At 44.6% G+C, this 25,226-nt stretch overlaps 1 protein-coding gene across 1 annotated transcript in view; it reads left to right on the top strand.

The window, feature by feature from the left end:
* The window catches only part of LOC121288809 (KN motif and ankyrin repeat domain-containing protein 4-like), a 52,146-nt gene extending 32,439 nt beyond the window's left edge, over positions 1 to 19,707 (top strand). The window contains exons 6-10 of the mRNA XM_041207550.1: positions 123 to 210; positions 2,750 to 2,969; positions 5,088 to 5,230; positions 13,518 to 13,718; positions 18,174 to 19,707. Of these exons, the coding sequence (XP_041063484.1) occupies positions 123 to 210; positions 2,750 to 2,969; positions 5,088 to 5,230; positions 13,518 to 13,718; positions 18,174 to 18,275 (754 nt within the window). The 3' untranslated portion in view covers positions 18,276 to 19,707. The remainder of the gene's footprint in view (positions 1 to 122; positions 211 to 2,749; positions 2,970 to 5,087; positions 5,231 to 13,517; positions 13,719 to 18,173) is intronic.
* The last annotated feature ends 5,519 nt before the right edge of the window (positions 19,708 to 25,226 follow it).

The following is a 25,226-nucleotide window of genomic DNA, read 5'->3' as shown; positions in this document are numbered from 1 at the left end:
ATTTTCTCATGTGAAAACCCCACACTCATCCAATTTATGACCAGCACACAAAATCAATGCTTCCATATCCTGAACCTATTCATGTGTAATTAGTATAATTTAGATTTTTTTTTCTCTTGCAGGCATGAATCGAAGTTGAGCCTCTTCTCTGTTTGTCATAGCTTGAAGGATCACCTCAATGAGTTGGGGGCCACAAATGACAAAGATTTGGTATGGTAGTTTTCCCTGTTTCAACTTTCAAAGATAGAACCAATGTTTTACATACAGAGTTTGAAGCATAATACTTTTTGTTGACTACTGAACTTCATTATCAGTAGGTTTTTCAGCCAGACTGCCCATGGGTCGAAGGGTCATAACCAGTTGTGGTACTGAACCATACAGATGAAGAAGCTAGAGGGTTCAATCCCTGGTCACTAAGTTCTGCTGCCTTTATATTGGCCCTCAAAGGATCTTATACAAACATAAGAATATAAGAAATAGGAGCAGGAGTAGAGAGTAGACCATTCTGTTCCTCAAGCCTGCCCCCCCACCACACACATCCCCGCACCCCCCCCCCCCACCCCGCCCACCACCTCCACCCCCACCACCCCACACACACACCCCCTATTCAATTAGATCATGGATGATCTGCCCCAGGCCTCAACTCTTCTTTTGTGCCAGCTCCTCATAGCCCTCAACTACCCGATATTTCAAAACTCTATCTACCTCCTCTTTAAATACTTTCAGTGATCGAGCCTCCACAACTCTCTGGGGTAGAGAATTCCAGAAATTCACTACCCTCTGAGAGAAGAAGTTCCTTCGCAATTCAGTTCTAAATGAGTGTCCCCTTATTCTATAAATGTGTTCCCTAGTTCAAGATTCCCTCACTAGTGGAAACATCTGCTCAACATCTACCCTGTCAAGCCCCCTCAGAATCATGTGTGTTTCAATAAGATCACCCCTCATTCTTCTAAACTCTAATGAATAAAGGCGTAACCTGTTTAGCCGTTGAATGTCACCTGTTCCTGATGTGTGCATCTCATGTGACAACTCCCATGTGAACTTGTCAGATTAATTAATTCTGTTCACCTTGTTAGAAGCAGGTCCCCTGAGCAGCCGGGTTTAGCGGATCTTGCAAGTTTATCTTGGTGTTGCCTCACAAGATCCGAATGCAGGGAACAGGTGACACTGAGACCGCTTTAAGTAGTTATAGTTGACCTTGGACAGAAATGTTGCAAATCTACTCGATATCTCTCAGCTAGGAAGGGGGCGATGGGAGAAAGAGACATTCAAAATTTCTTATTGTTACTCAGTGATCCCAAACGGAAGGTGTATACTTTGAGTGGGAGCAGGATTGGGCTGAGCAAAAATGTCCCCAGCTACTGCATTCTTTAATTTTTATGCTGAACAGCTGAAAGTTTGGTTGTGTAATGACTATGGTACTGGCCTAACAACTAGGCCATCGCTGCAGCAACCTCCTGGGAGACACCTACCTCCATGTTTGCCATCCTATTAGGGTGTGGGAGGGCTCCCAAGGAGAGAAGCCCAATCAGAGGGCCCACAGCACAGGGAAACTTGTAGCCCCTCTGGTAGATGTGGGTGCTGCTGAGGCAGAAAGCCAATTACAAGGGTGCAGCAAAATGGAGGCACTCTTGGACCCTTTCTGCAAACTTGAGAGTGAAGAGGCTCATCCTGGGAGTACCATTGGTGTGGACGGGAGCCCCTCCACAGGATCAAATTTGGTCGCAGCTTCAGCCTTTCATCCTAGCAGCTCCTTCATTAGTGCATGCAGCCTCCAGCTCAGTTAGCCCCCCTGGTCTGCCACCAGGATTCCACCTCCAAGGAGCTGGGGGACTTCAACAGCAGGAAACTATCGTAACCATTGGAAAACGCCCTCAATGTCGAGTCTTAATTATCTTGATTGATTGGTATCCCCTGGAAGGTTCCCACTGAGGTGGGAAAGCAACGGGTGCCATCCCAATGTCATTTCCCCCTACTTTCCCACCCACTCCCACCAACCCCCACCCCTGTTTCACCCCCCCACCTCTAAAAATCATCTCCATGGCACTGGGGAAATTCAGACTTGAATGTTCTCTGTGGTGTCTATTGCACCCCTACCTCAACAGGAAAACCAGGCATCAGCAATAAATGTGACCCTGCCAGCATTTCCCACATCTTAAACACGGATGGAAAGAACTTGCATTTACCTGGCACCTCCCAAGCCAATGATATTTTTAAAGTGTAGTCATTTGTAATGTCGGCAAACTTGGTATCTAATTTGCACAAAATGTGGTCCCACCAAACAACAATGTGATAAATAGTCAGTTCAATTGTTTTGCTTTCGGAATAAGTGTTGGCCAAGGGAGGAATTCCCTTGCCCCTCTTCTATTACTGCCATGAGATTTCTTGCATCAACTGGACTTACAGATAGGACCTTGGTATAACGTCAAGTTGAAAGATGGGACCTCTGGCAGTGCAGTACTCCCTCAGTACTGCATTGAAATATCAACCTATATTATGTATTCAAGTCTCTGCAGTGGGTCTTGAACCTACAATGTTCTAACTCAGAAGCCAGAGTGTATCACCGAAGTAAAAAGGCTATGTGAACTTCTGGATGGAGTCACATTCGTCAGTCCCTTTTTTAAGAAGGGAAGAAGTTTGGGGGAAGAAAATGAATAGGGTTGGAGGAAAGTTCCCAATGTGTTATAATAAAGAAAGCAAAATTTTTTGTTGTAACTTCAATGTTTCAACCACTGTTTTGTTTCTGCAGAGGCAGAATTTAAACACTGTTCAGTGGGAATGGTTCAGGATTTCCAGCCAAAAATCTGCAGCTCCTGAGACAGTTCAGGACTTTCTCCTAGAACTCCAAGAAATGTCATCGGAACTACTTCACTTTATTGTAAACTTAACAGATGAAAATCAGAACACCGCTCTCCATTACAGTGTCTCCCATTCCAACTTCCACATTGTGAGGCTCTTACTGGACACAGGTATCCAAAGATTTTCTTTTTGAGGTGCTGTAGTTCAGACACGTTCTATTTACAGGGTAATATAAATGTTGTGTGTATTAATGGGTGAATATAAACTGAGCAATTTGGGTAGATTTTAGTTAGGTAAGGTTTAAAGGGTTATAGAACAAAAGTAGATAATTTGAGTTAAGATACAGATCACGATTTAATTAAATGACAGAACAGACTGAATGGCCTACTCCTGTCCCTCTGTTGTTATGATCTCAATGCCCCTTGGTTGAGGGATCGGAAATCCATCAATGCCCCCACAGTTGATCCTTATTCAATAACCACTGCTGGAAAGTATCTATATTTGGATGCCAATTAGAAGTAAGTTATGACCGGCTGTGATGTCCCCACAGTGGATTAGCCTGCAAATGCTATGCTTAGGTCCTTGAACATAGCACCAATGAGCTACCAGAGCTCGTGGAACTGCATCTCAGTAAGAATCAGAGATTTTGGGAAAAGAGAAGATAAATTTGAAAACAGAACTATGACTAAAGTCTTGTACAAACCTGCTGCTGAGTGTGAAACCTAATTTTTTCTTTGGACCCCTACTTGACATCTGATACATGCAGCTTACCTGAAAAGTGCTGTGTCTGTAATGATTGGGGGTGGGGGGTGTGGGGGTGCATTGCACTGCACAATTTTCCTGCCCCAACTGTACCTGCATCCTCTGGCACCCAGCCTCCTGGTTACTGCGGCAATTGGGCAGAGAAGCCTGAGAAATCCCAGAGCAATGTAGTGGAGGTGGACACCCAACGTATCAGTTCTCCATCTTCTTTTTCCTCTCAGTTATGCAGGGAGCTGAGCATTTTCCAGTTACAATATAAGGAAGAAGTTGATCTTTGTACTGCTATCTAATGTCAAATATTGTGAGATTTGAATTAAAGGTTGTTTAACATTCAAGTCCATTGCACAATTAGGTGCAACCTTGGCTACAGCAATGTAGGAACAAGCTGCAGCTTAACTTGTGAGGTTCTGTGTTCAGTTTATTTGTATGGTCAATGGAACAGATTGTTTTTTTCTGATAGATGTCAGGGGCATGGTGGTAGTGGGGTCAGATTTTAACTACCTGAAGGCCAACCAGCAGAATGTACCAGTTTGCCAGCTGGTCACTGCATTCTGTTGGTGGGAGACCAGGACAGTTTGAGGTCTAGGTTTCATTACCCTATTTCTGTCAATCTATGGGCACCAAGTCATCATTGTTGGTGGCGGTGGATCAGGGAGTGTGGGGTGGTAGAAGCCCACATTATTCTTGTGAAGCTTAGAGGAACACTCCTGGTTCCACGAAAATAACTTTATAGTTAACCTTTTTGGTGTCTCCTCTGTTGTACCACCTGGTAGAATGGACAGAGAGTATAAGCACACTGCCCCCTTTCCCAAAAAAGTTGTCATTTGAGCCCAATGTATGTCATTGGACCACAGTTTGTAGAAGGCTTCTTTGAAGATGAGCGCAAATGGAGCACTGGTGTCAACAGGGCAGTTAAACCATTTTTGGGTCACTACATCTCCATTTCTGTGGGGAAGTCCAAGTTGAGCAGTCCTCAGACATCATTGTTGTTAACAGAGGAACAAGTTAAGCAAAATGTCAAGGAGCCTTTTCTCCATTTCCAAATGACTCCTGCTTTCTCAAAGATGTTGATGCATACTGGGGTATAGTTCCACAAACTGGACACCCTGATCTGAGTGGTCATTGTTTATACAGAGACCAGAACATTAGCAGACTGTTTCTCACAGCTGGGAGCTTGATCGGAAACCATACGGTGAACATTTACCTGCAAGATTCACTGGCTTGTGATTAGCAGCAGGCTGACTGATTTGTTTTCCACCATTCCCGAGACGCAAAACATTAAAACTAATTGTTACTGCTGCAGTTAGCTCAGTAAAGGTAAGAAAGGAACGAGACAGCTTTCTGCTCTTTTTGTTACAATGCATTTCCCTTCTCACCCAGCTACTGGGGAATCAAGACACAGAGTCTACGTAAATCCACTCCTTTGTGTTCTATACAGATGGTGATAGAAGCATTGAGTGAGGAATTTGCTTTGCTTGCTTGTTGAATGTCTTATTCTTATCACAAGGCTTATTATTGCTGATCAGGTATGTGCAATGTGGACCATCAGAACAAGGCTGGATACACTGCTACCATGTTAGCTTCATTAGCCTGCGCTGAATCCGATGAAGAGTTGGCAGTAGTCATGCAGCTTCTTCATTTGGGAAATGTCAACATCCAAGCCACTCAGGTATTGATTGTGATGCACTGATCTGTATACATCATTCACATCACCAGTTCCGGCTATATTCTGGTGCTTTCTTTCAAGGTCAGAAGAAATACTTCTGAATGCTAATTTTAGTTTGCATAATATATTGAATCTATCATAATGTGTGGTGGCAGTGAGTAAAGCAAATCAGACATTGGGACGTATCAAAAGGTCAATTGAGCTGAATAGTGAAATACTCCTACCACTTTATGAATCACTGGCGCACCACGCGTGAAATACTGTGTAACAGTGCAGAAAGGCTCACCAGAAACATTGGGCGGCTGACTTCTTGCACTGAGGTAATTTCTAACAGCTGCAAAAATATAACTACCAGTGTCTAATGCACAGTCGCACTGGCCTTGAAGGCAGTTAATCAGATTGATGCAGAGAATAAAAGTTATTTAAATGAATAGTTTGTGACATACATGGCCAGAATTCACATGGAGAGTCTGACTACAGACTGAGGCCACTGAGATTCCGTTGTTTGCAGTTGTGCTCCTTTTACCTCACATCCTGGAGGCACTTCATTATTGCCAAACTCTAAAGTTTGGAAGCGAAGATCAGGGGCCGAATTTCCGCCTGGATGCAGAGGCACATTTTGGTGTGCAAATTGCGACACTTGGTTTTTTTTTTTAGGAGGAAATCCAATTTTCCTTGGCATTCCGAGTCCGTGCTATTTTCCCCTGGCCTTTTTCCAAGTCGGGAATACCGGGGCCAGAATTTTCCTGTTGGCGTACGGGGACAAGCGTCCCAACATCACCACGCGCCATCGCGATATTTGGGTGGACAGGCGTGTGATGTTCTCCAATATGTGCCCGTCATTAATTAATCATCCAGTTAAGGCCCTTGAGGCAGCAATTTTTCAGGGCCCATGCGATCTTCAGGACGTCTCACAGGCACAACGGGCAGGTGGGTAGGAGACATTTGTATAAACCTCATCCACAGGCGGGATAAGAGGGGTGAGTGGGGTCACGAATGTCATCTGTCAGGTATTTAAGTTTGAAAGCTACTGACACTTGCCTGTGTGAGCAGGAAGACTTCAAAACTCATACCAGCTGCTTGGACAGGAGTAAAAAGCCTTTGTCTGGACTCTACGTTAAAGACCAATTTCGGGGCCTGCAGCTTTCAGGAAGCCTTCCCTTAGCCTGGGAATGGAAGTTGTGCTCTCCACTGGAGGCCACTCCCCTGAGGAGAAAGGGAGGGCCAGAAGGAGGAGGAGGCCAGGAGTCCACAGTCAGCCTCCAAGGGAATCACCTTTGGGAGGAGGGCGCAGGCACAAAGGGTGCAGGGCCAACAAGAAGTCCAAGGCGGAAGAGGCTGCGGAAGACGCCACTATCCTGCTGCCAGGGTTTACAGGCGGCGAAGCAGCTACCTCAATATGACTGAGATGCAGTGCCGAAGGAGGCTCCGTCTCTCAAGGGAGAGTCACCTGCATTTGTCAGATGATAGGCCCTGAGATCTCCGCAAATTGTGTGGGTGGACACCCCATGTCAGTGGTGCTAAAGGTCACAGCTGTCATCAACTTCTATGCCTCCAGCTCTTTCCAGGGGTTGGTGGGTGATCTCTGTGGAGTCACCCAATCAGCTGTCCACACTTATGCCAAGCAGGTCACATTGACCTTTATCCACTACGCTGGGATGAGGCCAGCCAGACAGAGCGAGCCAGAGGCTTCGCGGCCATTGCTGGCTTCCCCTGCATCCAGGGTGCTATAGACGGTACACATGTGGCCATCAAGGCACCAGCAGGTGAGCCCGGTGCCTTCACCAACAGGAAGGGCTTCCACTCCATGAACATGCAGATAGTGTGTGATCACAGGATGCTGATTCTACAAGTCTGTGCAAGGTACCCAGGCAGCTCCCATGACACCTACGTCCTCAGACACTCCCAGGTGCCGAGGCTGTTCAGTGCTCTGGCTCGGCTGGATGGATGGCTGCTGGGAGACAAGGGCTTTCCCCTCAGAAGGTGGCTCATGACGCCTCTCCGCTATCCAAGAACAGAATCTGAGCAGCGGCACAGTAGGAGCCACACCTCCACAAGGGCTGTGGTGGAGAGAACCATTGGTCTTCTCAAGATGCACTTCCGATGCCTGGACCACTCAGGGGGCGCACTCCAGTACTCTCCAGATTGTGTGTCGCTGATAATGGTTGTACGCTGCACTCTTCACAATCTGGCGCTGGAAAGGGGGGACACTGCGGATGAGGAAGATGTAGACGCAGTTGTTCCGGATGCACACGATGAGTCCAGCAGTGAGTCCAAGGGTGAGCAGGCACAGGAGAACACTGAGGGGGTAGACACTGACCTGGGCATATGCCAGGGAGGCAGGGACACACGGGAAGCTTTAATCCAAAGAATCTTCAGCTAGCCCACCACAGATGGACCTCCAACACAAGCCAGGGCTGCAGGCTCCACACTCGATACATGAGTGCTAAATCTGCCTGGATAGGAACATTAGCTAAGGCCCTTGTCAATAAAGCTCAATGTCAAACAACTCACTCATAACATCATGGGTTCCCGTCCATTTGCAGAAGGAATCACTCTAAGGTATGGCAACATATCAAAATTTATTGAGAGAACAAATATAACTTCATAAACCAAAGAAAAAGGTGTTGGACATCGCAACAAGTCTTCAATAAACTATGAGATAAAAACAAAAAAACTGCGGACGCTGGAAATCCAAAACAAAAACAAAAACAGAATTACCTGGAAAAACTCAGCAGGTCTGGCAGCATCGGCGGAGAGGAAAAGAGTTGACGTTTCGAGTCCTCATGACCCTTCGACCAAGGGTCATGGTCGAAGGGTCATGAGGACTCGAAACGTCAACTCTTTTCTTCTCCGCCGATGCTGCCAGACCTGCTGAGTTCTTCAATAAACTATTGTGGGTCAACATAAAAGCACCAGTGAGAAACCATGGTGTGCCTATGGTGCCTTAAATTTACGCTTTCGGGTGCTATGTCTAGGTACTGTCCCCTCGCTGGCACTGGCATCTGAGACACCCTGCTCACTCTGCTGTCCTGTTGGCCTCGATGACCTTGGCAGAAGTCCTCTGACCTGTTGGGCCTGTGCTGGCCCCGCCTGGGAGGGAGCAGCCAGTTCCACAGCTGGTTTCTCGCCAGTCACCGCAGCCTCGTGGGATCCCACAATCACTGGCAGAGTCGCGGAGGAGCTACTGCCCTCATCCAGAGTGCCCTGAGAGGACCCCGCAGAGATGACAGGCAGCTGCTGTGCAAACATGAGGTCGCTTCGGACCTACCTGCTCACTGTGGATGGTTGGGCACCAAGCTAGGATACTTGGTGCCCAAACCATCTCCCAGTCGGGCAATGACCAGCTGAGGTCAATGCCACTGTGAGGGCTTGCAGGTCCAAGTGAAATCTAAGGAGGACCTGATTGTTCTCCTGGAGGAGCCTCTCTATGAGAGTCGCCTCTCTCTCCATGGAGGAAGCATGGCACTTGGCCATGAGGCTCAATGCATTGGCAATGCTCCATGTGGACTCCTCAAGCACGGGCAGCATGCCACACATAGCCTCATGTATCTCCACCAGATGCTCCCGCACACCATGCTGCACTTCCAGCACTTGCTGCCTCACGGACAAAACCAGAGGCACATCATCAGCCACTGACTGAGCATGTGCCAGGTCCCCTGCAGTCCTCCGACTGCCGGCGCCCTGGGCTCTCTCTGTCTCCGCCCACACCTCAAGCAAATGTGAAGTGCTCTTACTGCTGAGCCCCAGGACACTAGCCGAAGATCTAATTCCCATTGAGGAGCTAGTATCTGTGCTGGTGCCTGCTTGGCTGAGATGGTCTGACGCTGGTGAGTGGATTTCCTCTGGGCCCTCAGGGGTGAGAGGTGGCCCCTCTGCCTCCTCCTCCCAGCCCTGCTCCGGTGATGCTGAAAGAAAGAACAAGGACATTTGATTAGTTAAAGTGGGAGCAGTGTCAAAGTGCATCCCAGTCCCCCGGATCAGTATGCGTTCATCCTTCCATAATTAATGGTCAACCCATGTTGCAAACTTCAATCACTGAGCATTCAGCAGTGCCATGACGTTTGTGACACACGTGGTGACCTGAGTGCTTGCCAAACACACCTCCCCGTGGCACCCCAGCATCATTGCCACCGGTGAACCTAGGCACATGGTGCCTCTCCAGATCCATGACCTCCTGCTCAAATCAAGTCACGATGGCCAACTGGGCCTGGGCTCTGCCAGTCCACATCCGCTCGGCGGTATTGTGTACAGTCTTCTCCTGAAAAGGAGAAAAGAGCATTGATTAGTCCACCTGCACCTGAATTCCCATCACATCCCTGCCACCCCAAACAGAGTGGGACACTGCATGGCTGCAGTGCTTTGTCACCCCGCAGCTGCCGCACACTCACGCATAGAAGGCAAGGCTGACACCCCCATTGCCCACATGCTGCTCTCCATCACATTTGGCACCACACGGTCTAACTTTGCAAAGCAAGGAGGTACAAGCAAAGGAACACCAAGGCCAGCAGATGGATTGGTGCCCCGCCACCTGGAAGCTCCCCTCCCAGCATGTTAGCACCCCGACTTCGACATGCTTCCCAGCTCCAGCACTCTGCCTAGGTGCAGATCCTTGAGTTTCAGCCCCATTCTATACTCTGGGTGTCAGTGTCACACATGCTGTGGGTGCAGAACCTACCCTAGCTCAACCCTCCCAGGGTGAGCTCGGCATGGGCAATATCTGCTGGCACACTCAGTGAGGGATACATGCCCATGAAGGATTCAATGCCATTACTGTACTCAGTGCTGCGGGGGTGTCGGGGGGGTTACTGGGGGGAAAGGGTGATGGCTACATTAAGTGACCTCAGCCAACATGGTACTCACCCTTCCCAAGCGCAGGAGATCATTGAATCTTTTGCGGCACTGGACCCATGTGCGCCACACCACATCATGGGAGCTGACACTCAGCCAACTCCTCCCACGCATGTTTGGTCAGGTGGGGAGGCCTCCACCTCCCATCCCTTGGGATCAGGACCTCCCACCGTGCTGCCACCTCCTCCAGGAGGTCAGCTAGCCACTCATCGGAGAAACAAGGTGCACACTGCGCCGCTGGCCTACCCTCTGGTCTGGCCTACCCCACTGGCCTACCCTCTGGTCTGGCCTGCCCCGCTGCCCTACCCTCTGGTCTGACCTGCCCTGCTGCCCTACCCTCTGGCCTGGCCTGCCCCGCTGCCCTACCCTCTGGTCTGGCCTGCCCCGCTGCCCTACCCTCTGGTCTGGCCTGCCCCGCTGCCCTACCCTCTGGCCTGGCCTGCCCCGCTGCCCTACCCTCTGGCCTGGCCTGCCCGCTGCCCTACCCTCTGGTCTGGCCTGCCCCGCTGCCCTACCCTCTGGACTTGCGTGATGCACAGTAGCCTTCTGCTGTGGTCTTTTCCCCGCCATTGTGATCAGCCTTGCAAAGGCTGCCAGGCCTTTATTTAAACAGGCCGCTGGGTCACCATTGGACCCGGCAGTCTGTGCATTCCCGCCGCTACCTGCCCACTCCCGCCATCCTCGGGAGCCGAGAAATATGCTGCGCGGCCCTTAATTGGCCCACCCGGGTAAAATGGCGGCGCGGACCCAATCGCGGACGGTGATCGGGTCCACGCCCGCCTGTGCCCATTCCCGCTCGGCACGCCCAATGTGGGGAAAGTCCTCCCCCGAGTGTACAAAATGCACACTCACCCCCCCGCCGTTGAGGTCTGGTTCCCAATTTTAAATGGGGGGGGGTGAAAATCAGATTTCCTGCATGTGCCATTTTCATCCGGTGGTAGAGGGTTTTGGAAGCCCATTAAAATCATCCCAAGCTTGAGCTTTCAAAAAGACAATGGAAAGCCTGCTGAGGAGTCGGGAACATTCTGAAAGGTAAGTGCAAAGTGTCTGCACATCTTCAAATGCCACTCCCAGGTGCTGTATTGTAATGTAAATATATTTTAATGCAGTGATTCATCATAGGGACCTGTCCTTTTAAGGTAAGTTGACCCTTACAGTGATCAACCTTGTGTAGTTGTTCACATGCATTCAGTACTTTTTCAAAGGAGAAAGTGCCATAATGCAGTGAAGATGTTACAAAATGACCTGTCAGCTTGTGCTGTCATCTCTTCAACTGTGATTTAAATGGCTCTGGCAGATATAAAAGACCTAGGGGCAACATTTTCCGGTCAGCGAGCAGGGGCAGGGCCTGCTCACCGATGCGTAAAATGACGCTGGGTGACATCAGGCGTGCGTCCTGACATCACCCCGCGTCATATGGGTTTTCAGTTCGGCCTATTCTGGCCATTAAAAAATGAACTAATGAACTTAATGAGCCTGCCCGTCCATCCTTAAGGTTGGCGGGCAGGCAAGGAGGTCAGGCAGCCTTTGGGTAATGCATGAAACCTCATTCATGGGCGGGATGAGGTTTCATGTAAGAGTTAAAGTTTCATAAAAATTTTTGAATGAAAGTAATGCACATGCCCCATCTCATGTGACAGTTTCACACGAGGGGGCATGTCCTTAAATTTTTTTCCGGTCTTTAATTAGGTTTTTAAACGTAACACTGATTTCCCTGAGGCAGCACGTTGCCTCAGAGTGTGAAAGAGCGCACTCCTGGCTCAAGGAATCCCCTCCCGGCCCCCACCCCCACCCGCACAGGGAGCACACAGCACTTCCAGGTGGATGTTACGCTGGGCGGGCCTTAATTAGCTTGCCCACGTAAAATAGTGGCGTGCCCCCAACCGGAGGCAATGATTGGGAACTCGCCCGCTCGTGCCTGCTTTCACACAACCCCACCCCCCCCACCCCCACACCGACAGGAGGAAAATACTGCCTCTGGTTTGACATTTGAAACAAATCTAACTACCTGCTACCTTACATTGATTGACAAGCACTCTGCTTTGAAATTGAAATGAATGCTTTTTGCTCTTTCCTGCCAAGAGAGCAATCTGTTGTTTGTCTGTAGCTGTGGCCATTATCAATACTTGACTAATTTTTCAAATGCTAATGGGTTGCAGCACAATATTTATTCCATTCAGCTGAGCATACAGTTTCAATAAATTGCAATAACTGAATGTCCCTTTGAAGTGATTTCTGATTTGTTGACACAAGCAACAGGTTATAAGTATTACAAGGTAATTTCACATGGCAGAATGTATTTTTCTCTCTATCAATGATATGGAGGTTTTTATTAGATGGTTGGAGGAATTTGTTCCCCAAAGAATGTGAACTATTTTGCATTGATATTGTATGGAATCTGAAGACTGAACATACTGCATACTTGCTGAGTGGCTATGGAGGATACATGGGGGACATAGAAGTGGCATGGAGTGAATTAGATGATCTGAGGAAGCATGGAGGATACATGCGCATAGAAGTGGCATAGGTGACCTGAGAGACCAGGATACTTGGGGGCATAGGGTGGCATGGGTGATCAGAGGGGGCGTGGGCTCCCATGGGGTGTGGGTGGAGGTAAGGGAGATGAGAAATGAGGTTTAGGGGGCCTTTAAAAACAATTGGGATGCTGTGTTGGAGTAACCAGCCCACCTCTGCACCCACAGTCATGCATTCCTGCAGAGTTTGCAAACTGTACTGCAAACCTGACCTTAGTAAAAAAAGACAGCAATGGCGTGCGAAGTCACACATGGGTCAGGTGTACAGTTTGCTAGCTGTGAAAGGGCACAGGTTGGGTTTTCCCGAGCCCTGAGGAAGGTGATGAGCCGAGCTAACAAAGGCTTCCAGCAAGTGAAAGACTAAGAACTGCTGGCAAGAAGAAAATCGTTTCCGGTTCTGCTATTTGGCTCCTCACCTTGAGTCGACAATGATCCAAGCATCCAAAAATGACTGGCAGGAAAAGACCAACTGCTGCATCAAACCTGCTTCATACTCATGATGGCTGGAGCATCAGAGCCACACACTAGCACCAGCCAACTCAATACCATCACAGTCACATAATCTCCTGAGAGAAACAAAACAAAATTGAGGAAGATCCAGGGCCAATAAGGGAAAAAATACTCTGTAAAATTCCTTCCCGACCCCCTCAGATGATCAGAACCAGTCAATACATAAAGGTGAGACAAATAGTTTTCAGAACGTAATAGGGTAAAAATTCCTCCAAGTCCGAGGTGAAACATGCTGCATGGCATTCTTCATGACCCAGGATTAGGTTTATAATATCTTCAACAGGACCTTGGTGGTCGGGTCTTAAGGAGTATAACATAATAATTTAAATGTATGACCGAAATATCAATTTAAAAGTTGTAACTATCAAAGATAACTGTTTGATTAATTTTTACAGGCCGGTCAGACAGCATTAATGCTGGCTGTCAGTCATGGGAGGATCAATATGGTAAAAGCTCTCCTGTCATGTGGGGCTAATATGAATATCCAAGATGACGATGGATCCACTGCACTCATGTGTGCAAGTGAGCATGGGCATGTGGAGATCGTTAAGCTCCTGTTGGCTCAGCCTGGCTGTAACACAGCACTAACTGATAAAGTGAGTACAGTGTCATATAGATTTAGGTCCGTTCTTTGTTCCATTCTCTTCCTTCTTCTTCAGATTTTCATTTATTGCTCATCCTCTATCAACTCTGTTGCTGATTGTTTCCCCTATTCATTCATCAGTTTACCTCAGGTTGCACATCCTCCGTGTACACAATTTTCACCCCTCAATTCAACGGTTAATTTACTGAATCTGCATCTTCATTTCTTTCAGGGATAATAAAATGCAACAGCTACTTTTAATTATCTTTGGCTCCACCTGGTTCTTCTTTATGTATTAATCATGTTAGTCTTAATATCTACTGTTCAAACTTCATCATTTGCTAAAGTGACACCAAGAAACTGGATTTCCTTTTCCATGCATCAGTAACCCTTCATCTTTAGAGAGCCCATCATGAATAATGATCCTAAAGGATGACTTCTATTGGCAACCTCATACAGGATACAGGAAAAGGTTTGGAATTTTATTGTTGAATCTTTGCTCACCTCTAGCCTCCAAACTTTTTTTTGTCAGCCTTTGCTCTTTTATTGAAACAATTAGTTATTTATGCTCTTGTCCCTCTGAAGCTCTCAATACACAATTCAACATATTATTTCTCCTCCTTCCAGCTACACTGAGCTGTCTTTCACTCTATCATTTATTCTCAGGACCTCAACCTTGTGGAATATTTGTCTCCCATCTCTTAGCTATACCTTCCCCATAGTCTTCAGCCTATTACAACACTAACCTTGTCATCAGCCAATCACAATTCTTGTCTTCTTTTAGAATCATAGAATTTGTCCCTTCTTGTCCATGCCAACTCTCTGCAAAAGCAACACACTTAGTCCAATCCCCCTACGTTTTCCCCTTAGCCCCCCAAATTTTTTCTCTTCCTCTTTCCTCTTTAATGCCTTGATTGAATCTGCCTCCACCACCATCTCAGTGCATTCCAGATCAGAACCACTTGCTGTGTAAATAAGTTTATTCATGTGCTGCCATTGCTTCCTTTGTCAATCACCTTAAATCAGTGTCCCCTGGTAGACCTATCTACTCCCGACCTACTCTATCCAGGCCTCTCATAATTTTGAATAACTCTATCAAATATCCTCCCAATCTTCTTTTCTCTATGGAGAGCTGACCAAAGTTCTCCAATATAGCCATTTAACTGGTCCCTTATCCCTCGAACCATTCTCATAAATCTTTTCTGGATCACCCTCTCTAGTGACTTCACATCCTTCCTCAAGTGCAGTATCCAGAATTGGATACAATACTCCAGCTGAGGCTGAAGCAGTGTTTTATAAGTTCCTTGCTTTTGTACTCTACTCCCATTTATAAAGCCCAGGATACCATATAACGTATTAATCACTTTCTCAACCTGCCCTGCCACCCTCAACAATTTGTGCACATATACCCCCAAGGACACTCTGCACTACACCCCTTTTTAAAAGTCCATGGTGCTATAGGTTGGTGGGAGAAAGATTGGGAAAGCATTAGTAATCAGGGATTCTATAGTTACAGGAACAGTTGATGTCTCTGTGGCTGCAGACGTGAATTCTTGTCCTTTTCCATAGCTAATCTAAATCTTATGATTCTATGATCACTGTTGCCTAAATGATCCACATTTGATCCATTTGAACCACCTCATTCTTTAGAACCAGATTCCGCAATGTCTCCTTTCTTGTCAGGCCATAAACTTACTGAACAAGAAAATTTTCCTGAACGCTCTAATGAAACTTTTCTCCCTCTCTGCCCTTTACACTGTTACTATCCTAGTTTATCTTAGGATAATTAAACTCCCCCATTATAACTACTCTACAATTGTTTGCACATCCTGGTCATTTTGTTGCAAATTTGTTCCTCTACATCTTTCCCACTATTTGTTGGTGTATAGAATACACCCAGTAGTGTAATGATATCTCTATTGTTTCTTAGCTCTACCCAAATAGATTGTGTACTTGACCCTCCAGGACATCTCTTTCCTGCATTTTAATATCCTCATTAATCAATACAGCCACCTCCCCTCCATTCTTTCCTTCTTTATCTTTGCTGAACATTTTGTATCCAGGATAATTTCATACCCAGTCCTGCCCTTTCTCGGGCCGGGTCTCTGTTATCACCAAAACATCATATTCCTCTGCGGTTACCTGCTTCTGTTGCTCACCAACCTTATTTACCATATTCCGTGCATTCACATATAAGCACAATTGACCCAATTTAGATGTTATTCTATTCCTTCTTACTCTGATCCCACCTGATGTTTCTTATTTCTTAATCCTATTTCTTTTCTTTTTTATTTCTTCCATTTCTTTCTCTAGTGCAATCTAGTACTTTGTGCACTTAACTTTCCTCTCTAATGTTACATATTAATGGAATGTTAATGTTATCATTTATTGAGAGGGGAATTGAATACAAATGTAAGGAGGTTATGCTTCAGTTGTACTGGGCACTAGTGAGACCACATCTGGAGTTCTGTGTACAGTATTGGTCACCTTATTTAAGGGAGGATGTAAATGCGTTGGAAGAAGTTCAGAGGTTTACTAGACTAATATCTGGAATGGGTGAGTTGTCTTATGGGGAAAGGTTGGACAGACTGGGCTTGTATCTGCTGGAGTTTAGAAGAGTAAGAGGCGATTTGATTGAAACACATAAGATCCTGAGGGGTCTTGACAGGGTGGATGTGGAGAGGATGTTTCCTCTAGAATCTAGAACTAGGGGTCACTGTTTAAAAATAAGGGGGCGCTCATTAAAGGCAGCGATGAGGAGAATTTTTTTGCTCTGAGGGTTATGAGTCTTTGGAACTCTGTTCCTGAGCAGAGACTTTGAATATTTTTTAGGCAGAGATAGATTCTTAATTATCAAGGAGTGAAAGGTTATTGGGGGTAGGAAGGAATGTGGGGTTGAGGTTACATTCAGATCAGCCATGATCTTATTAAATGGCAGAGCAGGCTCGAAGGGCTGAGTGACCTACTCCTGCTCCTAATTCGTATGTTCGCTGTTCTGCAGACCTGATCAATTAATTGAATATTGACTACAATAATATGATAAACCAAATTGGCTTTAGCTTTTAGGTTCATTAATTGATCTAGTTTTATCCATTGAAACATTAGTGCCTGCACCTTGGCCTGCCCTCCATCTAGGTTTTTAAAAAATGTTCCTCCCGTTAACTAATGAGAAACATCAAGAACCTGCCACTGCTATGGGCATGTTTATACTCCTATATACCTAAATATTTGTGGTTCTATGTTTAAATTTCTATGGTTATTTAATCTGAGAAATGTGATGCTGCAGAGGATTTCATTCATCCATTTCCACCTGAGACTGGAATTGGCACAAATGGGATCAAGGTCCCTGGCTAATGTGGTTTAACATGGCCCAAACTCACAGGACAGAACTGCTTACAATGTGACACAACTTGGTCATTTCAGAATGAGCATGGAAGCATCAGGTGTGGGGATTTAGAAAACTTTGCAGTGGCGTCAGTGAAGCTGTGCTCTTCTGAGGTTTGGACTGAGCGTTGAATCAAAGTAGGAAGAGCTTTAATCTGCTTCAATATAGTGTTTTGGGAATATTTGATAATAATACTGAGTATCCAAAACAAATAAATTGCTCCTTTGGCTTTTTAAGCCCAAAGAAAATCACCAAAAATGTATATTTAAATGTTATTTTCATTTCTTGGAACAATCCATCTGAATACATTTGCTGGTGAATTTTGAATATATTAAATTGATTGGTTGGTGATTGGGAATGATGTTGAAGTTTTTTCTTGTCTCTATTGTTCATGAACATCAATTTGATGCAAATAATATATTGTATTTCTAGGTAACGTGTTAATTGCTACTGAACAATTATTTCAAAGGAATATTGTGATTGCTACTGAATATGTCTAAAGTAATTATAGGGATTATTTCAAGCACCTCTGTTATTTCTGTGGTGCTTGTCAGTGGCATACAATAGTACTGTACTTATAATGTAGCTCCAGGGTTCAGGGGAACCATTTACCATCTACCTCCCTCACTGTGACCTTTGGTAGTCTTGCTATGTCACGTGCTTTGTGAGCAGACTGAAATTAAGCCCTTTTTATTTAAGCTGTTCAGGGAGACAAAGGAATGCTATTGGAAGGAGGGAGATGTCAAATTACATGAATCAAATGGAAAAAATACAATTAAAATGGAGCAACCTGATAGAACTACTGCTCTTATAGCTTCATTTTTCTTTCCTTTCTTTTGGGAATAAACCTCACCGCCATTTGATAATTAGCCACAGCTGCATGATTTGAAGCGATGTACTTCACACACACACACAGTGGACGGTGCAGACTGCATCCCATTCTTGTGTTGCAGCATTCCTGAGAATGGTTTTTGAACATAACATTGGCAGGTTATGTGCGTTTTGACAAAAAATTGTTGATGAATAGTTGTCATGTGTCCAGTGTTTCATTGTCTGCCTCTCTTTTTCTCACTTTACCTGCAGGATGGGAGCACTGCTTTGACCATTGCACTGCAAGCTGGGCAGAAGGACATTGTTGTACTGTTGAGCACCCACATGGATTGTGGCACCTCTCCAATCCTTTGATTTACATTCCCCTCTGCCTCTCTTATTCCTCCACAATCAAAAGCAAACAGTAAAGATCTTTATTTCTGAACTAGCAGCTGCAAACACCACAACCTCACATATTCGAATTGCTCATTTGAAAAGTCTCATAATCCTTTGAGCCAAATGAGTTATCCGAAGTATTTGAGCACAGGCTTTAAATTTTCCTCCTCGACCATTCATTTAAAAGTTGTTTTTGTGTTATAATCCAGCTTGAATCACCACCCCACCACCTTGCGTCACCTCCCCCCCCACCACACCCAAAGCAGTTATAATTTCTCATCTTAATAAGTGAAGATGGCTGTTCCAAATATATTGCTTTGAAGCTTGTTACATAATAATTCTGCAAAATTCCTGCTTTGTTTCAGAGGATTGACATTAAATTCGGTTTTGCATGTATGTTACCCAGATAATGTTGCACGATAATCTCTCAATGCTCTCATAGTTAAGATGCTTAAAAAGAAATGATTCACATAATATGGAATTAAATTATGCAAATTCCATTTCAATTCTGACCAAAATATTTAAGTCCAGCACATTCTAAACAAAGGATAAATACAAGCCACATTTACTGTACTGTATATTAAGAATCTTTATATGTTTGCAATCTCTTCAAATTCACATGTTTTACAAAGCTCTATTGGGAAACGGGAGGACCTGTTGGTGAAAATGTACAGTCATTAAACTGACATGAGATGGTTTCAAGAGCAACAATGTGACTGCAGCATTTAGTGTTTTATTTGCATCACATAAGCAGAGTCCTTCTCTTTTATATTTCTTGTATATTAAAATTCAGTATCTTTGTTGACTTAATATTTGATGCCAGCTAATATGAAATCTAGATGATTGCCACTGCAGTTTATAATATTAATTAGAAGACATTGAAATTGTTGAGTATATTCAATGTACACGCTCACCCTGGTGATTCCTGGGTAGGTCACCAGATAGAACAACCACCAGACTGTTTACTTTCATACCTTACGGTAGATTCTAAACAATGGGAGGTATGTCAAGAGTCTAACAACAAATAGTCATACCATTAAAGAAACATTTTTGGCAATCAAAATAGTTTGTTTTCAGTCAATTTGGGCGAAAGACCCAATGTGAACAAATTAAATGAGAAAAGGTTTTTTTGCCCACACACAGAGCTAGATGAGATCGCTCTCTCTCTCTCTTTCTCCCTCTCCCTGTCAGTCAGAAAGCCAAAAACTCACGGAAGGAGAATAATTGGGCAACCTGTACCAGAGGAAGATTTGACTAGTTCGTTTGAGATAAGTTAACTTGTTTCAGCTAGAAGATAGGCAGAGTTGCTTTTTATTTATTTCAATGATACAAGGGATGGTAGTAAATCAGTTCTCACTGAAAAATTGTACTCAGTAATTGATGTAAAATAAACCAATTTATTGATTGGAAATCATGCCTTAACTTACTGGCGTTTCAATCCACCCTCCTTAAAGTTTGGAGAACAAATGTTGCATCACATGTATACAATATCTGTATATACAATAAGCATGCTATGTGTCAAACAAAGCTCAGCACGTGGTATTTTCGCTTTTGTATCAGAAGGCTGTGGGTTCAAGCCCCACTACAGAGAGACTCGAACACACAATCTAGGCTGATGTGTCAACACAATACTAAGAGAGAGCTGTACTGTTCGAGGTGCCATTTTTCTGATGAAACATTAAACTGATCCCATCTGGCCTCCCAGGTAGATATAAAGGGCCCCATTGCACAAAGCTAAGAAGAGCAGAACTGTTCTCCCCAGTATCCAGGCCAATATTTATCCTTTAACCAACATCACTAAAACAAATTATTTAGTCATTATTTTATTTCTGTTTGTGGGAGCTTAATGTGTAAAAATTGGCTGTCACGTTTCCTACTTTATAGTAGTGGCTGTACAGTAATAAGGCCCAATTTTAATTCTGTTGTAAGAGAATGGGTTTTGAGTGAAATATTTCATTGAAGCATCCTGAGGTGGAAAGCACTATATAAATGTAAATTCTTTCTTTCTTTCTATGCTACAACCTTTGGATCACACTTTCAATTAAACCAGATTCTAGATCATAAAGGTGCACTTTAGATTGTCGAGAACAATTGTTGAGATTGTTTAGATTGTTATGGGAGTGACTGAGGCCATTTAGCTCAAGAAAATACGCAGATATTGCAAAATACTTGTGATATCACACATGTACTGGCCATGATTTTCTATCCATTTATGTACAGAAAATCATGCATGGCATTTTCCTTACTTCTGTGGTATGCTCAGTCAGTGGACAATCCTCCTGCTGGGAGCACACATTTGTAAAATTGACCTCCATACCTCCAGAAACAAATCAAGTTGAGTTTAAGACAGCTCACTTTAATAGCCTTCCTTAATATTCACAGAATCACACAGTGCAGAACACGCCCTTTGGCCCATCAAGTCTGCACCAACACATGAGAAATGCCTGACCTACCTACCTGATCCCATTTACCAGCACTTGGCCCATAGCCTTGAATGTTATGATGTGCCAAATGCTCATCCAGGTACTTTTTAAAGGAGGTGAGGCAACCCGCCTCCACCACCCTCCCAGGCAGCGCATTCCAGACCGTCACCACTCTCTGGGTAAAAAAGATTTTCCTCACATACCCCCTAAACCTCCTGCCCCTCACCTTGAACTTATGCCCCCTTGTGACTGACCCTTTAACTAAAGGGAACAGCTGCTCCCCATCCATCCTGTCCATGCCCCTCATAATCTTGTACACCTCGATCAGGTCAACCCTCAGTCTTCTCTATGCCAATGAAAACAACCCAAGTCTATTCAACCTCTCTTCATAACTTAAATGTTTCATCCCAGGCAACATCCTGGTGAATCTCCTCTGCATCCCTTCCAGTGCAATAACATCCTTCCTATAATGTGGCGACCAGAACTGCACACAGTACTCCAGCTGTGGCCTCACCAAGGTTCTATACAATTCCAACATGATCTTTCTACTTTTGTAATCTATGCCTTGATTGATAAAGGTAAATGTCCCATATGCCTTTTTCACCACCCCAAGGATATGCCCCTCCGCCTTCAATGATCCATGGGCACATGCGCCAAGGTCTCTTTGCTCCTCAGAACTTCTTAGTGTCATGCCGTTCATTGAATACTTCCTTGTCAAATTACTCCTTCCAAAGTGTATCACCTCACACTTTTCAGGGTTTAATTCCATCTGCCACTTATCTGCCCATTTGACCATCCCGTCTATATCTTCCTGTAGCCCAAGACACTCAACCTCACTGTTAACCACCCAGCCAATCTTTGTGTCATGCGCTGAACATCTTTGTGCAAAAACATTGCACCCGACCTCCCTTGTCACTCAAAACTTAATTTTCTATTTTTAACTACTGTCACTGGTGCTTGATCCCTTCATCACAGTGAACAACTTGATAGTCCCCTCTTACAATCTTGAAGACTTCAATGGGGTCACCTTGGAATCTCTTTTTCCAAAGATAAGAATGAAGATAGTATGACGGAAAGCTAACCTGCTGAAGTAAGAGCTGAAGTGCCTCCTGTTTCAGCTCAAAAATCAGTGAACCTTAGTGTCAAGTGAGAGAAATTATTAGAGTTTTGAGCTTCTGGCCAACTAACCCTTTCATTTCTAAGTTCCAAATGATTTGTCTTCACCCTTATTGCAGACAATGGTTATACATTTCATTCGGCATTAGTGAAACTTGATACATTAGTGTCTGAGCAGTATTTAATAAGAGACAATCAGGAGTTACATTACCCATGATGATGCACTTGGTAGGAGGTTGCAATCTCTACAAGCCTACTCCCATCACCCTGTGCCCCAGATGCCTTCATCAGGGTGATGTGAAATGTGTGGGGTACCCCTGACAGCCATCCCTTCCTTGGCCAATTCTGCTGGATGGTTCCCTAGCCAACTGCCTCAAAAATATCTGTGCCCAGAGAACCCCTTCTTGTACTTTATTTATACAGCAAACCATATGGAGACCAGTTTAACCCAACTGAGGATTTACACCTGACTTAATCCATCCAATTACAAAGTTGTCATGAACATTATTACCTGTCCAGGCCAGGTTAGTCTCTCGTGACCCCTTGTTCTTTTACACTCATGGACCATTATCAGCTGATGAATAAATTTATGCCAGCCAGCACTTGGCTTGAAAGAGACACAGCGACCTTGAGTTACTTGCTGTAGCTAGTTATCTTGTCTGAGACTCAAAACATTAAGTTTTCCTTTGCCTCTTATCTTGGCCTGTGGAATGTTACTAACTCCATTTAATGCAGATCCCACAAAACAAGCAGACTGCCTTGCATAAAGCTGGAAGTTTGCTGGTCATTGAAGGCCCGATGCCTAGGTATTCCACCATTTTACCTCCCAACTGGCTTTATTCAGGGCATTTCACAATGGTGTATAGGGATCATCATACATGGTGTAACAATTACATTGTAAAATTCTTAATCCACAATTCATAATTGCATCATTGGATTTTATTCCTGGTTAGTTATCAAGAGACTGCGAGGTGGGTATCCCAGGATTATCACAAAAAGTTTCTTGAAATATAATGCTAACAGTTATCACAAAGGCAACTTCAATAGATGTTTGACAAACTTTTGTTTATTTATTGGCAAACAGGAGGAAAGCTCTCCACTGGTTGGTCTCACCTAGCACAAAGGAAGATAGTTGTAGTTGTTGGAGCTCAATCACCTCAGTCCCTGGACATCACTGTGGGAGCATTTACCTTCAGGGTAGTGTCCTAGGCCCAACCATCTTCAGCTGCTTCATAAATAACCTTCCCTCCATCATAGATTCAGAAGTGGAGATATTCACAAAGTTCAGCACCATTCACAACTCCTCAGACACTGATGCAGTCTGTGCCTTTATGCAGCAAGACCTGGACAATATTCAGGCCTGGGGCAATAAATGGCAAGTAACATTCATGTCACACAAGTGCAAGGCAATGACCATCTCCAAAAAGACACAATCTAACCATCTCCCCTTGACATTCAATGGTATTACCATCACTGAATCCCCCACTATCAACATCCTCGAAACTCAAGAAGCTCAATGCAATTCAGACAAAACTGCCTACCTGATCGGCACCCCATCCATCACCTTAAACATTCATTCCTTCCACCACTGGGATACAGTAGCAGCAGTGTGTGTACTAGCAACAAGGTGCACTGCGGCAGCTCATCAAAGTTTCTCTGACAGTACCTTCCTACCACCTAGAAAGGCAAGAGCAACAGACACATGGGAACACCACCTCCTGCAAATTTCCCTCCAAGCCACACACCATCCTGACTAGGAACTCTATCACAATTCCTTCAATGTTGCTGGGTCAAAAACATGGAGCTCCCTCCCTTGATAACATTGTGGATGTACCTACAACACATGGGCTGCAGCAGTTTAAGAAGGCAGTTCATCAAAAATTTCGAAGGCAATTAGGGATCAGCAACAAATGCTGACTTAGCCAGCGATGATCGCATTCGACAAATAAATATTTTTAAAAAACAGAGACTTTTGCAGGAAAGTCTTCAAATGGATGCCATATAGGCATAGGAGAAATTGAGGGGGGAGTGAATAAGATATTTAAAAACTGCTTCCTATGGTAACACCTCATCACATGTCACCTGACATATGGACAGAGGTGAGTTTTATTTCTCAGATGCCTATATTACTGAAGCAAATGTATTGGAACAAGATAACAGCTTAAGGATGCAGGTTTGCCAAGATAGCTATTGTCAACATATATCTGATGAATATTTCGATCAATCCATTCCACAAACTTACACAGTACCACCAGGAAGCCCAGGTACATTTAAGATTCTATTTGAATGTTGTGGCACAGCCGATGGTAAATGCTGAGTTGCTCAAATCCCAAGGGAAACCTGAAGTGACTGCCACAACTTGTTTTGCAATTTGTATAAATTTTGAGGTGCGTGCCTTGAATTCAGCAGTAATAAGGCCATCAGCTCTTATAGATTTCTTACCAAACTAAATTAAACCTATATCAATAGAAGGAATTATTTTAAATACATATATAGATCTACAAATTACTACTATAATGACTTCTAATTAATCTGACTCCCAGTTACACCTCTGTTAAAGCAACAGTAAGATACATAGGGCTGAATCTTACCTATGTTGGGCAGGCTGAACAGGAGCGGGCGGGGGCGGGCATGGAGCTGATCGCCACCCTCAATCGGCTGTGCGCCGCCAGTTTACATGGGTGGGCCGATTAAGACCCGCCCAGTGTAACGCGCGGCCGGTAGCTCTCAGCGCTACCTGTGGGGGCAGGGGGGAGGAGGGAGAGTCAGGTCCTGCGCTCTTTCACACATGCACGCGAAAGAGCACAACAATCTCCCTGAGGCACGGAGCTGCCTCAGGGAGATTAAGTTGACATGTAATAACGTAATAATGATGCACCTTTATATGCTGTGTGAGTACAGGGAGGGTTTATGTGTTTTCTATTAGTGAGGAAACCTCACGAGAATATGTTATATGAATGACATTCAGAGTACATCATATAGGTTTCTAAAGGAGAAGGTGGTTGTGTTATGAATGTGACTTCTTTATTCAGACTAATTAGAATTAATTATCTAAGATGATTTTAGCAGAGTTACTAAAAATTTTTAATAAAAGAGGAAAAAAATTATTTAAACATGTCCCATGACAGTATCACATGAGCTGGGACATGTTTGTGAATTTTGCAAAATTTAGTTAATTATTTTAGAAAACCTTCAGGAAACATCCTGCCCATGAATGTAGCTCTGAAGAAGAATCATATGGTCTCGAAACGTTAACTCCCTTTTTCTCTCCACAGATGCTGTTAGACCTGCTGAGCTTTTCCAGCATTTTCTGTTTTTGTTTCAGATTTACAGCTTCCGCAGTATTTTGCTTTTATCTTAGCATTTGTATGAGGTTGATAGAACTCTGACC

The sequence above is a fragment of the Carcharodon carcharias genome, chromosome 16, assembly GCF_017639515.1.
Source record: "Carcharodon carcharias isolate sCarCar2 chromosome 16, sCarCar2.pri, whole genome shotgun sequence".
Classification (NCBI taxonomy): domain Eukaryota; kingdom Metazoa; phylum Chordata; class Chondrichthyes; order Lamniformes; family Lamnidae; genus Carcharodon; species Carcharodon carcharias.
This window is presented reverse-complemented; position numbering and strand designations above follow the sequence as displayed.